Source organism: Plectropomus leopardus, chromosome 22, assembly GCF_026936395.1.
Source record: "Plectropomus leopardus strain MGB_pleo_1.0 chromosome 22, ASM2693639v1, whole genome shotgun sequence".
Classification (NCBI taxonomy): domain Eukaryota; kingdom Metazoa; phylum Chordata; class Actinopteri; order Perciformes; family Serranidae; genus Plectropomus; species Plectropomus leopardus.
Genome location: NC_142197.1, coordinates 25,289,342 through 25,301,998, shown reverse-complemented (window position 1 = coordinate 25,301,998; position 12,657 = coordinate 25,289,342). Strand labels below are relative to the sequence as shown.

The following is a 12,657-nucleotide window of genomic DNA, read 5'->3' as shown; positions in this document are numbered from 1 at the left end:
TCTGTCTGCACCTTTACGCTGCAGGTGAATCACTGACAGGGTCGTCTCTCAGTCGTCTGGATGCAGAGTTGCCTTTCTGTCTGTCTGCTCCGTCTGTCTCTAAAGAACTCACACACACACACACACACACACACACACACACACACACACACACACACACACACACGTAAGCAGTGATGTGAATCTGCATGGCCTTGAAGCCAGTCAGTCAGTCAAGCTCCCTGACTGCAGAGTCCACACACGTATGCACACGCATGCATGCACGCACACACACACGCGTGCGCACACACACCCACACACACACACACACACACACACACACAGAAAGAGCAGTGTGTGATCACCCGGTCTAAGAGGGCAACAGGCTCCACATACATTATGCATTAGTGTCTGCAGCCAACATATGATTAGTTCATGCGTGTTTCTTCTCTTTGTCTGCATGTGAGAGTGTGTGTGTGTGTGTGCGCGCGCGCTGTAATTGGACGTTTTCTCCTCATTGTGTACTGTGCATGTGAGTGTGTGTTATCATTTACATAGTGTGTGTGTGTGTGTGTGTGTGTATTCTCCTGGGGCCTATTGCATGTAATTAGAGGTGCATTAAGTGATTTGTGGCTGTAATGATGCAATGTGTGTCATATAATCCCGCACCCCTGACACATGGGGGGGGTACTCCTCCTCGGGGGGGGGGTTCTATTGATGGAAATGACCTCATTATTATGATGATTGTCAGCAGAAATACAGAAAGAGGGAGGGAGGGGGGACTATTTTTTTTGCAGCAAAATGTGTGAGCATGAATAGTTTGTGCAGAAAGACAGTGCCATGATAAAGATCCCCAAACATGAAGGCGCAAATGCAAAATTTCTGGATTTCTTCCTAAGCAAATTTAAATTTGCTCCATTATATACTTTATTATATAATTTTCTCTTTAATTGTTTTATTTATTTTATGGTTCAAACATCCTGTTCGAAGCAGCTGTTACCAAGGAAGTGGTAAAAGTATGCAAGTATGATGAGAAAAATGTTTAAGTGTTAAAATTACTCAAGCAGGAAAAAATAAACGCAGTCACTTAAATGATATTCTGTATCATAATGTTAAATCATTACTACTTATGCATTAATGTGTAAAAAGCATTTTACCGCTCTAGTTGTTTGAGGTGGAGCTCATTTTTTTCTTCCTATATGACTGCATAGATAAATTATCTATATTGATTACTGATGATTAGTTTTCATGAATTGAGTGGTTAGGTTTTTTTATGAAACAAAAAAAACCCTAGAGAATCTGCACATGAGGCTTTGCTCACAGAAATATAAAATTATCATGGAGATGGTAATTAGATTTAATTTAATTTAATCTACTTGTGTGCAGATTCTGTTTTTTTAGTCTTTTGTATTATCTCTTGTCCAGAATCTAGTTTTTTGTCATCTAGATGTTTGTGCATTTTCGTTTTGTTCGGTTTTTAGACAATAGTTAGAAAGGCTGCCAGGATCATCCAAAGAGGCCAAAGTGACATTTTCACAGTGTTTGTTCTGTTCAGTTATTATAATTGATCACAGATCAATGGAAGAAAAAAGAAACAAATCCTGGTATTTGGGAAGATGCAACCATACATTGTTTCTAAATTTCACTCTTTTAGGGTGTGGAGCGCTATCCTCTCTCATTAACTCATCATAAAACGCTCTTCATTCAAAGCTGACTGTTTACTCTTACTAGTAATCTACTTTAGTAAGTCCACTGTCCCAACAATCACCAACTCTGGTGGTGAATTCCTTAATTCACCAAGTTAGATGCAAAAAACATGCCGTTATTTCCCACAGTCTGTCTCTGCCTGCTGGCCGCCGGCTGTTTACACTCCTGTAACTTCTCCCTCCACCACTAGGTGTCACTGTGTCTTTCAGCTCTGCTGGGGCATACTGTGCACTACATACAATGAGTTTAATAGAAAAAGAAGTGTTTGTATCTATGACAGTATTGAAAAACATACCCTCTGAATTTCTAAACACCCTGGTATAGTGAAATACCATGATACCACCCAAGCCTATCGCAAAGTAACTTAAGTTGCGAGTAAAAAGTAAAGTATATCGCTTTGAGTTGGAGTAGAGAAGAAATACAAACATGAAAACAAAAAAATCAAATATAGTAGAAGTACTTCAAATGTGTACTGAAGTACAACAGTAAATGCACATTCCACTATTATGCTTGTGGTGGGCGGGGTTTAGTGAACAGTCAACTCCTGTTTAGGTGCTATATGTAATAATGTATGATTGAGGGGCTCAATAATGAGCTTGGTAGATTTGACAGATGGAGACTTGCCAAACACTTGAAGCAACTAATCTGAAGAGCAGACTAAGGAAGATATCACAGTATCACAGCAGGAAGTGGCTGGCACAAAAGTCTGATAAATCACAGGCTCTATTGTTCCTCAACCTCCTGATGCAAAGGTCAAGTTCCTGTTTGAACCCTCGGTTAGATGTTTGTGGTGTGTGTTTGTTCATGCTTAGCCTTGCCTGTCGGTGAGAAGTAAACCCCTGTATACTGCATTTCTAATAATTTTTTAAAAATATTGTAGTCAGAAAAAGGACAGACTCCATTTTGCCAACTAGTCTCTTAAAGGGACAGTTCGCCCCAGAGAAGTCAAAAATACACATTTTTCCTCTTACCTGTAGTGCTATTTATTGATCCAGATAGTTTTGTTGTGAGTTGCAGAGTGCTGGAGAAATCAGCTTTAGAGATGTCTGCATTCTCTCCATTATAATAGAACTAGATGGCACTGGGCTTGTGGTGATCATAGCTAAAGCATAGCATTTGAAAAACTCAACAGTAATGTGTCTTTGCAGAAATTATGACCCGATTACTCAAGATAATCTACAGAACTTATTGTGAGGAGTTTGATGTAGGAACTACACTGGTCCCTCGCTATACCGTGGTTCACCTTTCGCAGTTTCGCAGATTTTTTTTAATACAATTTTGCATGCTTTTTTTTTTTTTTTTTACAGCGCATTGTGTTCTGTGTCCTGATTGGCTAAGGGACTGTAGACCATTGTCAATCAGTCTCCTCCGTGCCGTGTCTCCTGTACAGTACAGAATGCGTTCAGCTTGCAAAATTTACATAAATCTTCGATCGCTAGGCACGGTCGGAGGAACTGTGAAATACTTGTGAGTCACAATTAATAATTTCTTATGTGTCCAACCTCGTAGGTTGAACGTTAAAATTAAATTTGTTAGTTCTAAAAGTCATCATAATTATTTATAGGAAAACCTTTATATTTTTATTTCTCAAACAAATGTTTGGGCTTGAAAACAGGTTTTGATCTTTGGTTTCATTCTATAATACTGGACTTATTTTTCTAAGAAGGTTTGAACTTTGTGTTTGTGTTGATGTGTTATGTTATGATGATAATGCCTGTCCTAGAAAAGTGTATAAAATGTGTAGTGAGGGGTTTTACAGCCTTGAAACATCTATAATAAAAAAAAATGTAAATTGTATTATTGTAAAAAATAAAGCTGACTACTTTGCGGATTTCGCCTATTGCGGGTTATTTTTAGAACGTAACTCCCGCGATAAATGAGGGACCACTGTATTTTCTTTCTAATACGACCCACCCATCCACCACATCACAGCACAGGAGGAAGCGTGCATCTACTGCTAGCTCACCTGTCACCACTGAGCTAGCTAAGCTCACAGCTAATCTAAAGAGGGCACCACTAATGTTTACATCTTACGTGTTACATCTTGTGCTGTCACGAGCCTGTTGTCCATGAGTAGATGCTCTCTTCCTCCTGCACAGTGATACAGCAGAAACAAGTATCCAAGTGTGACCATTTACAGGAGACTAGCAGAGAAACAGGCAGGTAGAGACACACACTCATTGATCTGTTGTTGCTGAACTGTTGGGCAGCTGCTGCTTTGCAATTCAATGTGGCAGCAGTTTCATGGAGGAACAATTTTTTTCTTCTGAACTACACTCGTCAACCGAATCACAGCGCTGGAGGAAGCGTGCATCTACTCATAGCTCAACTGTCAACACTGAGCTAGCTAAGCTTACAGCTAATCTAAAGATGATGCCACTAATGTTTACATCTTGCGCTGTCATGAGCACTAACCTCTTGACCATGAATAGATGTTCTCTTCCTTCCTCGCAGTGATACAGTAGAAACAAGTATGAGAGTGTGACCTCTTACAGGGAGAGTAGCAGAGGAACAAGCACGTAGAGACACTCACACATTCATTGATCTGTTGTTGCTGAGCTGTTGCGCAGCTGCTGCTTTGCAATTCAATTTGTAAGGCATCAGTTGGGGCCGTCCACAGGGGCTCGATTGGCCCTCATGCTCTGAACTCACTCTCATTCACTTTTAATGGCAGAGCTGCTCTCAGCAGCTACTTTCTCAGACCACGGGTTTCCCATGGCAACCAGACACTCACACCTTGATGAGGGTAGAGGGGAGGAACAAGGATTGCTGTTACTCCCCGCTCAGCTTTGATAATGGAAATTAATGATAATAGAATTTCTGATGGGAAACCCAGGGAGTGAAGTCATTGTGGGAATTGAGAGTAATGAGTGTATTATAATAAATATGAATTTGGCTGAAAACAGTCCATCTTTGCATCAGTTCAGAGTCTCAGAGGGTGGTGTGGTTTGGGATCAACAGACTCACTGATGTAATTGCTTTTGTTTGCTGTACAGCAAGCACCTGAGGGACGATATTGCTCTTATACAGCTTCTGTGCTTTGCCCCTCATCATAATGTCCTCTGTGCTATTAAAGTCATGTTCTACCAATATAAAGAGAGCCCTCACATAAAACCCGGTCATCTTTGCAGTAGAAAGACACAAAAACTTTGAAATTACCTTTTATATTTAAATAGTTTTACTGTTTGATTGGATTTCGGTTCGAGTTTGAGAGACGAAAATGTGTAATCACAGCCTGAAGTTTAAGCAACAGCCGAAAGAGCCGGCGAAATGCTTTATTAATCTCCACAAACTACGCACATTTTTTTGATACAAAGCTGTTTGAAAATTAGTGAAGTATCCCTTTAAGTAGCCCGTTCTTTCAGGCCAAGGAGTGTTTTGCCTACACTCTGTATATGATGCTGTTTGAATATGGCTGGTCTCAGCTGTAAGTAACTGCATTCTGAGTTCGTCTTCATGCTGTAAGTCCTCTGTCTGGACTGATGCTTGTAGAGGGAAACAGATTAAGCTGCCAAGATCACAGGACCACAAGACTCCATCTGTGTCAATGTCAGTCCATCCTCACTACATTGTTACATTTTAGACAAAAGCCTGTAATTTCCTGAAGCAGTAGGTCAGTGTAGTTTTGACCAAATGTTACTCAAACAGGAGGAAATAGTGCTTTGTTGGGGACTATATTTAGCAGTGGATTAATCCACATTTGGTGGTACTCTAGTGAGTATTTCTGGCAGCAGGATGGTGTATTAGGGATTGCAATAGTGTAGTTCATTGATGTGTTTTTAGTAATTTTTCGCACTGAGGAAGAAGACATATACTGTGTGTATATGTATATGTGTGTGTGTGTATATATATGTGTGTGTGTGTGTGTGTGTGTGTGTGTGTATACATACATACATACATGCATATATATATATATATATATATATATATATATATATATATATATATATATATATATATGGCTTTGATACACACAAGGAGGGTCCCTGACTAAGAGTTTATATAGTCAAGTCTGATTGGTCAGGTCTTGCTTGTTGTCGAGCAATCATCAAATCATGTCGTTTTTTAATCATTATTATTTAGTAAGGGTTGTTTTGATTTGCTCATTGAATTGATCCATATGTTATTATGACATTAGCATCTATTTGCACAAACAGATTTTCTATTTTTGGTGTTGGAGTGTTTATTAGGAACACTATTTGAGTGTATACATATATATATATATATATATATATATATATATATATATATATATATGTATATATGCTTCGGTTTTTAAAGCACACTGTAGGAGTGCAGAGCATACTCTAGGCACAGATGGAGCAGTAGAATGTTAGAAGTAACAGAGTCACGAGTTGTGACAGGTTTGCTGACATTTTCATGGATTCTTAATTTCTCTCTGAATGGTAATGTTAGATATTGTAAGTTTAGTTGTACAGTGTTCTTCTTCGTATCTTTTTTTGTATGTCTCAGAACAATGTTGATATCCCCAGCGACCTCATCTTTTATCTCTAACACTCGGCCTTTGCATTACCTGCATTAAATAACTTGATCGCTAGCTGGATAAAATGTTAGCCTCAGTGGCCTCTACACACTGACAGTAGCATCCATGTTGCCATTGCCTATCAGAGGTGCTCTCACAACTTAACCTCTTGAATGCCAAGCATGTTGTGTATACAACTTCCCTTGTCATAATTACAAGCTCACAAGTTTTGTTTCAGCGCAGCATGTCTGTCTGTCGTACCCTCAGCTCAGTTTCAGTACCACAGACAGCGCCGTACTTAAACACACCCGTAACACCCAAAAACACTGCTATATGGAAAACGTCCTATTATAAAGTAATTTTTTTGTCAATAAATTATCATAATTACATTTTTTCTGATAAGACACTGTGTAATTGGGTGTTTCAGCTCTTTTGTTGATATTGCTACATGTTTTGATCATGGTGGATCGCCTCTAATAAATGAATGTGTTTAACACCCTGAAGTGCACAGACTAATGCATGTTTACCAAAATAGGTGACATATCTTGATTTATTGGGAGAAACCGAACAATGACATGTAAAATCAAACTTTTACCTTACACATAGACAAAATGGAATGATCCTTTGTTTGATATCCACATTTTCAGTTTCAGTTCAGCTGTGAGACTGGCAGTTAAATCTGGCTCCTTTGGTCTAATCATCAAATAATCGACTATTTGGGGTCAATCTTAATGAACACACAATACTTATAAGTGGAATACATTTAGTGTTGGTTTGGCTCTGCACATGGGATTTGGTATACTCTGTTATTATAACTAGGCATAATCCCTGTGCAGCAGTAAAATGGATTACCAGGACTCAGCTGGAAGAATATCACAGCAACATTAGATGCAGTTTAGATGTTGGAAGCATTTATGCAGCATCAATAATCATCTTAATCATGGAGTGCCCTGAGCAGCAGAATGTGTCAACCAATACCTAATCAGCTTAATATTGCTACTGATTGATTTCCTGCCAATTCTGATCTGTATAATCACTTAAAACTGCCTCACTGGTGCTATGCTTACATGTAAGGATCTGCGGGTGAGTTTTTGTTACATGATCCAGGATATGTCCAAAATATATTTTAATATATCTTTTTACAGTGTGTGTGATTGATTTTATCAGCGAAAGTTCTCAAAAAGAATGAGACATGAGAATGGGCAGATAAGAGTGTGGAGAGGTGGGCAGACAGACAGACAGTGGTGCAGTGATGTAAGAGGCTGATAATGCAGTCTTCCTGTCGCACAGCAGCTGAGCAGTTTCCCTCTCTACTGATTTATCCACCGTTTGAACCTGGTGACACGACATCTCACAGAATGACTCCCAGGCACCACAGCAGACCCCGTGGTGAGAAAATCAAATCAAATCAAACTTTATTTATAGAGCACTTTTCATACATTTAATGTAGCAAAAAGTGCTTCACAAGTTAAAAACATAAAAAACATCTAAACATAGGAACCAACCCCCCTTCACAGGCCCACCAACCCCCCATCCCCCAGAACACAAACAGAAAGACGACAATAAAAAGGCACAAAACAGAATGGCTTTGGATGAGAAACATGGCTGAGCACAGATGACTAAAATGAGGAAACGCCATCATGGAGGGCCGTTTGGACCAGGAGCAGATCAAAGCTCACAGAGACATCGCTACAGAAATCACGCCAAAACCATGACGCTGTGGGCAGGTCCATCATTTACCTTCCTTCCCTCAGGGGAGGATGACCCAGCGCTGTCAGAGTTACTTAGATTTTAAGAAAACGAACAATCTATACTAGTGGATTAGCATCTTGTAGTCCATTAACCCAATTGAAACCTTGATCAAAATCAGTGTTCTTGTGCTGCATATTCAGGGGCCGTTTACATGTCAACGGCTCTTGCATGAAACGTTTGTCATAGTTTGGCTTTTTGCTGACACAAAAAAGGCATTTTTGAGGCCTGAAAACACAAACTTTGGAAACTAGTGTAATCTTTTGAAAACGTAACCGCTTCAGTCACTGTGGAAACTGGCAATGAGCGGATCCTGTGAGAACGGTGATGTCATGGACGCACTTCACGGTTTGGTGTTCTTCTATGCTGTGTCATGACAAAGTTACACCTTCAACTACTGGCCCCTGGCATGCATGCTACAGCGTTTTCAGATGTTTTTGTGGATCCGCATACATGAGTATCATTCTCACAAATCATATATCTGCAACATACAACATGTTTTTGGACATAACTCAAGAACCACCTTGAAACTGTGCTGATTATATAGATCTTGTATGTCTGAAACATCTATGTTTTCACAGACATGGATGTAAACTGTAAGTGCAACCTGACTCGTGTGCAGACGCATATAGTATCTAGTTTGAAGTCATATTTTGATGCAAGGGTTTGTTGATTGACAGGAAATGTGGAGGTGAAAGCATTGCTCTGTTTATTTAAATGTGGATAGAAAATGAATAATTATTCTAAATAATTCTGTTCTCAATATTGATCAAATCAATTGTGATTACCAGTTTGGTCATAATCGTGAAGCCCTAGTACAGTGCTAATTACTGCAATATCCAGTAGAGAAAGAAGTACCTGAACATGTGTACAGATAGTAAGTGAGCTGGTGGGAAAAACTGTCTCAGACAGGAAGACTCACACAGCAAGGAGAGAACTGCAGAGGTAGCAGACTAAATGTTCCAAGTCTAGACTTACATAATACTGGCAGGGAGGTTAGTCTGTCATAAAGATAAGCAGTGTGGAGAAAAAGCTTGTAGCCGATTCACGCAGCTTTTGCAGCTGCTCAACCTACACAAAAAAAGACAAGAAGAAAGTGTTTAACTGTCAAAGCACCCGCAGAGGCTTACATGCACTTCTAACTGCACTGCCAAGTAAATATTGTCTCGTCGCTTTTGTGCCATTTATTCATTGCCACATGAATAATTGCACTCACCTGCAAAACTTTATAGGTGTGCTTGGGTTGTAAACACTATCATAGTAATATCGTGAGGTCCGTGAATTGCACCTTGAGACGGGCAGATAGCGGTTGCACGTGATGCACAGTTCATGGTGCTATCAGCAGCTGCAATCCATTCTTTGTGAATGTTTTCTCTGTGTTATTTATTATTATTATTATTATTATTATTATTATTATTATTGTTGTTATTAATATTCTCACACCTTTTTTCCTTATTAAACAGAGAAATATAACTGTACACCTTTTGAATTCAACACGAGGCTTAGTTGCCTCATTAACTCGTCATTAAACACACTTAATTCAAACTCAACAGAAACAAAATAAAGCTCACCCAAACTGTCTTGGTTACTCTTGCTAGTAATCTAGTTAGTAAGTCCACTGTTCCCACAATCACCAGCTCTGGTTTGGTCCAAATAAATCCTTAATTCACCAAGTAAGATGTTAAAAATATGCTGTTATTCCCCACAATCTCTCTCTTCCTGCTGGCCGCTGGCTGTTTACAGTCCTGTAGCTTCTCCCACCACCACTAGGTGTCGCTTGGTTTTTCAGCTCAGCTGCCTGTTCCACCAGTAGAGAACGGAGACTGAGCTCTGGTGGTGTGTGCTGTGCACTATATACAATGAGTTATGTAGAAAGAGTAGTGTCTTTTGTTTCTGACGGGATTTTCTAAATACCCTGGTATACTGTGCTGCTGTCCTAGCCTAGCAGTTATAGTCCTGTGCACATTTCAAGTATACACGAGGCTGATACTGTCAGGATTAGGGATTTATTTTTCCCTGTGATGTGTTCAAACCTTTTCTCAAAACTAAGGCACTTTTCCTGGCAGTTTTGTGTACAGAAAAGACCCGATTAAGGCTTCTAATCTCTGGTCTGTTGACTCCGATCACAAGAGTAGAGATGATCTCACAGGCATTAGCCTACTGTCTGTATGCTCACTGAGGACCTCCATCAACACAGATTAGCGTGTTTGTATTGTGGTGTAATCGAGACATTTACAGTAGACAGTGTGAGCCTGTTTTCACTGAATATGGTTCGAGTGTCTGAAAGGGGAATGTCATCAATTTCAGACAGCAAGATCGTCTCAGGGAGTGATACTCACCCTGTCAAAGTGGTTGTACAATGTCTTCTGTGGCTCTGGTGAAGCTTTGTCAAATCTGGGAAAGTAATCCTGGTGATGTCATTATGATGTCATCAGTGTTATCTCGGTATGGGCATAGAGTGGCTTTGATTTTAAAAACTAGGGGAGCTTTGGATTTGTATTTATTGGAAACCATCTGGAGTTTGACTGAGATCTAAATTTTAATTTTAATCTATGGCTGTAGCTGATGACCGAAGGAGGGGTATCTTTTGTTTGTATATAATCTGTAGAGCCGAGGGAAACCAAACTTTTAGACAGAGTGCAATGAACGTTTGAGTTGCGTTTTGCTGCTTCATCTGTGCCCAGAGAACATGTTAACCACAGAGTTAGAGTGTAAAATTTCATTTTTGTTTTTATTCCTATAAATGTGAGTGTCCATTTGTATAATTCTGTGTCTCTTCTCTGAATTCTTTTTTTTTTTTGGTCGTCTGTGAATGCGCAGGTGGAGCTCTACATAAATTCAGTTATTCCTCAGCAGCAGTTTGTGGACTTTAAGTTGTGGTTGTTGATAGTAAAGGTCAGTCTGTTCTGGGCAGATCAGATCAGATCAATGAATACGAGGAGCAGCTGTCTGTGAGTGTATGCATACTTTTAGATCCAGCAGGATGAAAGGTTAAATTTAAATTTTCACTGTGCGTGATGTTTTAATGCTCCATCTGTGCCCAGAGTACGCCCTGTCCTAGTGTGGTGAAATGAATGATTAAACAACTTACGTCATCCTATAGCGCTCCTAGTGAACTGTCCAGCTCCAAAAATATCAAATCAATACATGGCGGCAGATGTTTTTAATCGTGGCAGATCACGATTAAAAACATTCATATAAATGAATGTGTGGGAGACCCTGTCGTCGTGGATTGCTGCTCCTGAAAATGTTTGTTTCTGTGCAAATGCTGCTTGGTGTAACTCAGAAGAGTTTGATGCTCACTAACTCTAAACCACAAGCTACTACTTCACTCACAGCTCCATCATTCAAGACACTGACAAGCATCTTAGCATTTCTTGCACCTCTGAAATGGCACGTTTTACTCCCTGAAACAGCAAATATTCAAAAAATGTCATTCTTTGCAGACAATGACCTACTATTCTAACATACTATTTCTGTCTGCATTGTGTCACAAGTGCACTGTTGGTGGTTCAGTGCCCTCTAAAAGTAACACTAAAAAGTAAACTGTGCCATTTTAGAATGCTAATACACCCTCTTTAGCCTATGTGTCTCAAATGCCATGTCATGCTCTGTTGTGTACTGAAAGTGTATGTGTCATTTTCATGCTCTACTCATTCCCATGCATTTAATAATCTGCTTTTCTGTGTGCATTTGTTTTGACATTGCACTCTTTTTCTTTGTTTTTTGCTCCATGTTTTTCTGCATGCGGCTCCTCTGTAGCTTTGTACCAATGGCTAGAAGCAGACCGCCTTGGCAGGGATCCAGAAACTGCAGCCACAGGTAAAACACCATCCACTGTTGCACATCTTCATCACAGAGCGCAGCATCTTACACTGTCTGCATGCGTGTCTGCTTTTGCGCAGTCAGCTGCTCACCCCGTAAGCTTTTGTGATCTAATAGGACGTCAGCCTTGCACCAGTATAAATTACACAGTTCCAAAGTGATCTCACTGGGGAAACTTAATGGGATTTTTACATAATCACCTCAGACACAGATTCATCAGGTTTTTACACTTTTAATATATTTTTGACACAGTAGGCACTTATGTGACCATTCTCATCAGGCAGCGTCTAATTCTGAGGCTGGGGTTTAAACTCACTCATTAGAGTTGCACTCTTAATCACCCCTGTAAAAAAACGAAAGGTTACATGCAGGCAACACGCAAGGTTATCGGTTGAACACAAAATATGTAATTTTCTGTTGCTGGCTGTCTCTCAAACAAAACATTAACAAAAGATGGAGTAGTGCCGCCATTGCAGCCGAATTATTAACACAACCTGCTGAGTTCACGAAAATGTCATCATTTTCGTGAACTCAGCAGGTTGTGTGAAATCTGGATTGACATCACTTTTATTTTGCTGCGTTTAGATTAGATACCTTTGGATTCAGATTCTGATTTCTTTAGAAAATAGGGTGGAATGGCAATGAGCAAATATACAATATAGAAATACAGAATAGTATATATATAAAACATTAAAAAATAAAGTAATGTCCAGATAATATTATATTTATTATGTTTATATAACTAATTTCATTTATTTATTTATTTATTTATTTATTTATTTATTTATTTATTTATTTATTTATTTATTTTACAAATGTCCTGGCAGTTTTGGGGTAATTTCTTCAGTTTTTCATTGCCCTCTTCACATGTTTTTGAAATAAATCAATGTTTTCAGGTTTCAAGGGGTTCAAAG

The 12,657-nt window shown here is 39.3% G+C and overlaps 1 protein-coding gene across 7 annotated transcripts in view; it reads left to right on the top strand.

The window, feature by feature from the left end:
• Positions 1–12,657, top strand: part of LOC121961297 (DENN domain-containing protein 5B-like) — a 105,178-nt gene that overhangs the window by 28,977 nt on the left and 63,544 nt on the right. For 5 of the 7 annotated variants that reach the window (XM_088072776.1, XM_042511224.2, XM_042511228.2 and 2 more), the window contains exon 2: positions 11,681–11,740. The exons of the other annotated variants lie outside the window; for them this stretch is intronic. In XM_088072776.1, coding sequence (XP_087928902.1) covers positions 11,681–11,740 — 60 coding nt within the window. The remainder of the gene's footprint in view (positions 1–11,680; positions 11,741–12,657) is intronic. 7 annotated transcript variants of the gene reach the window in all.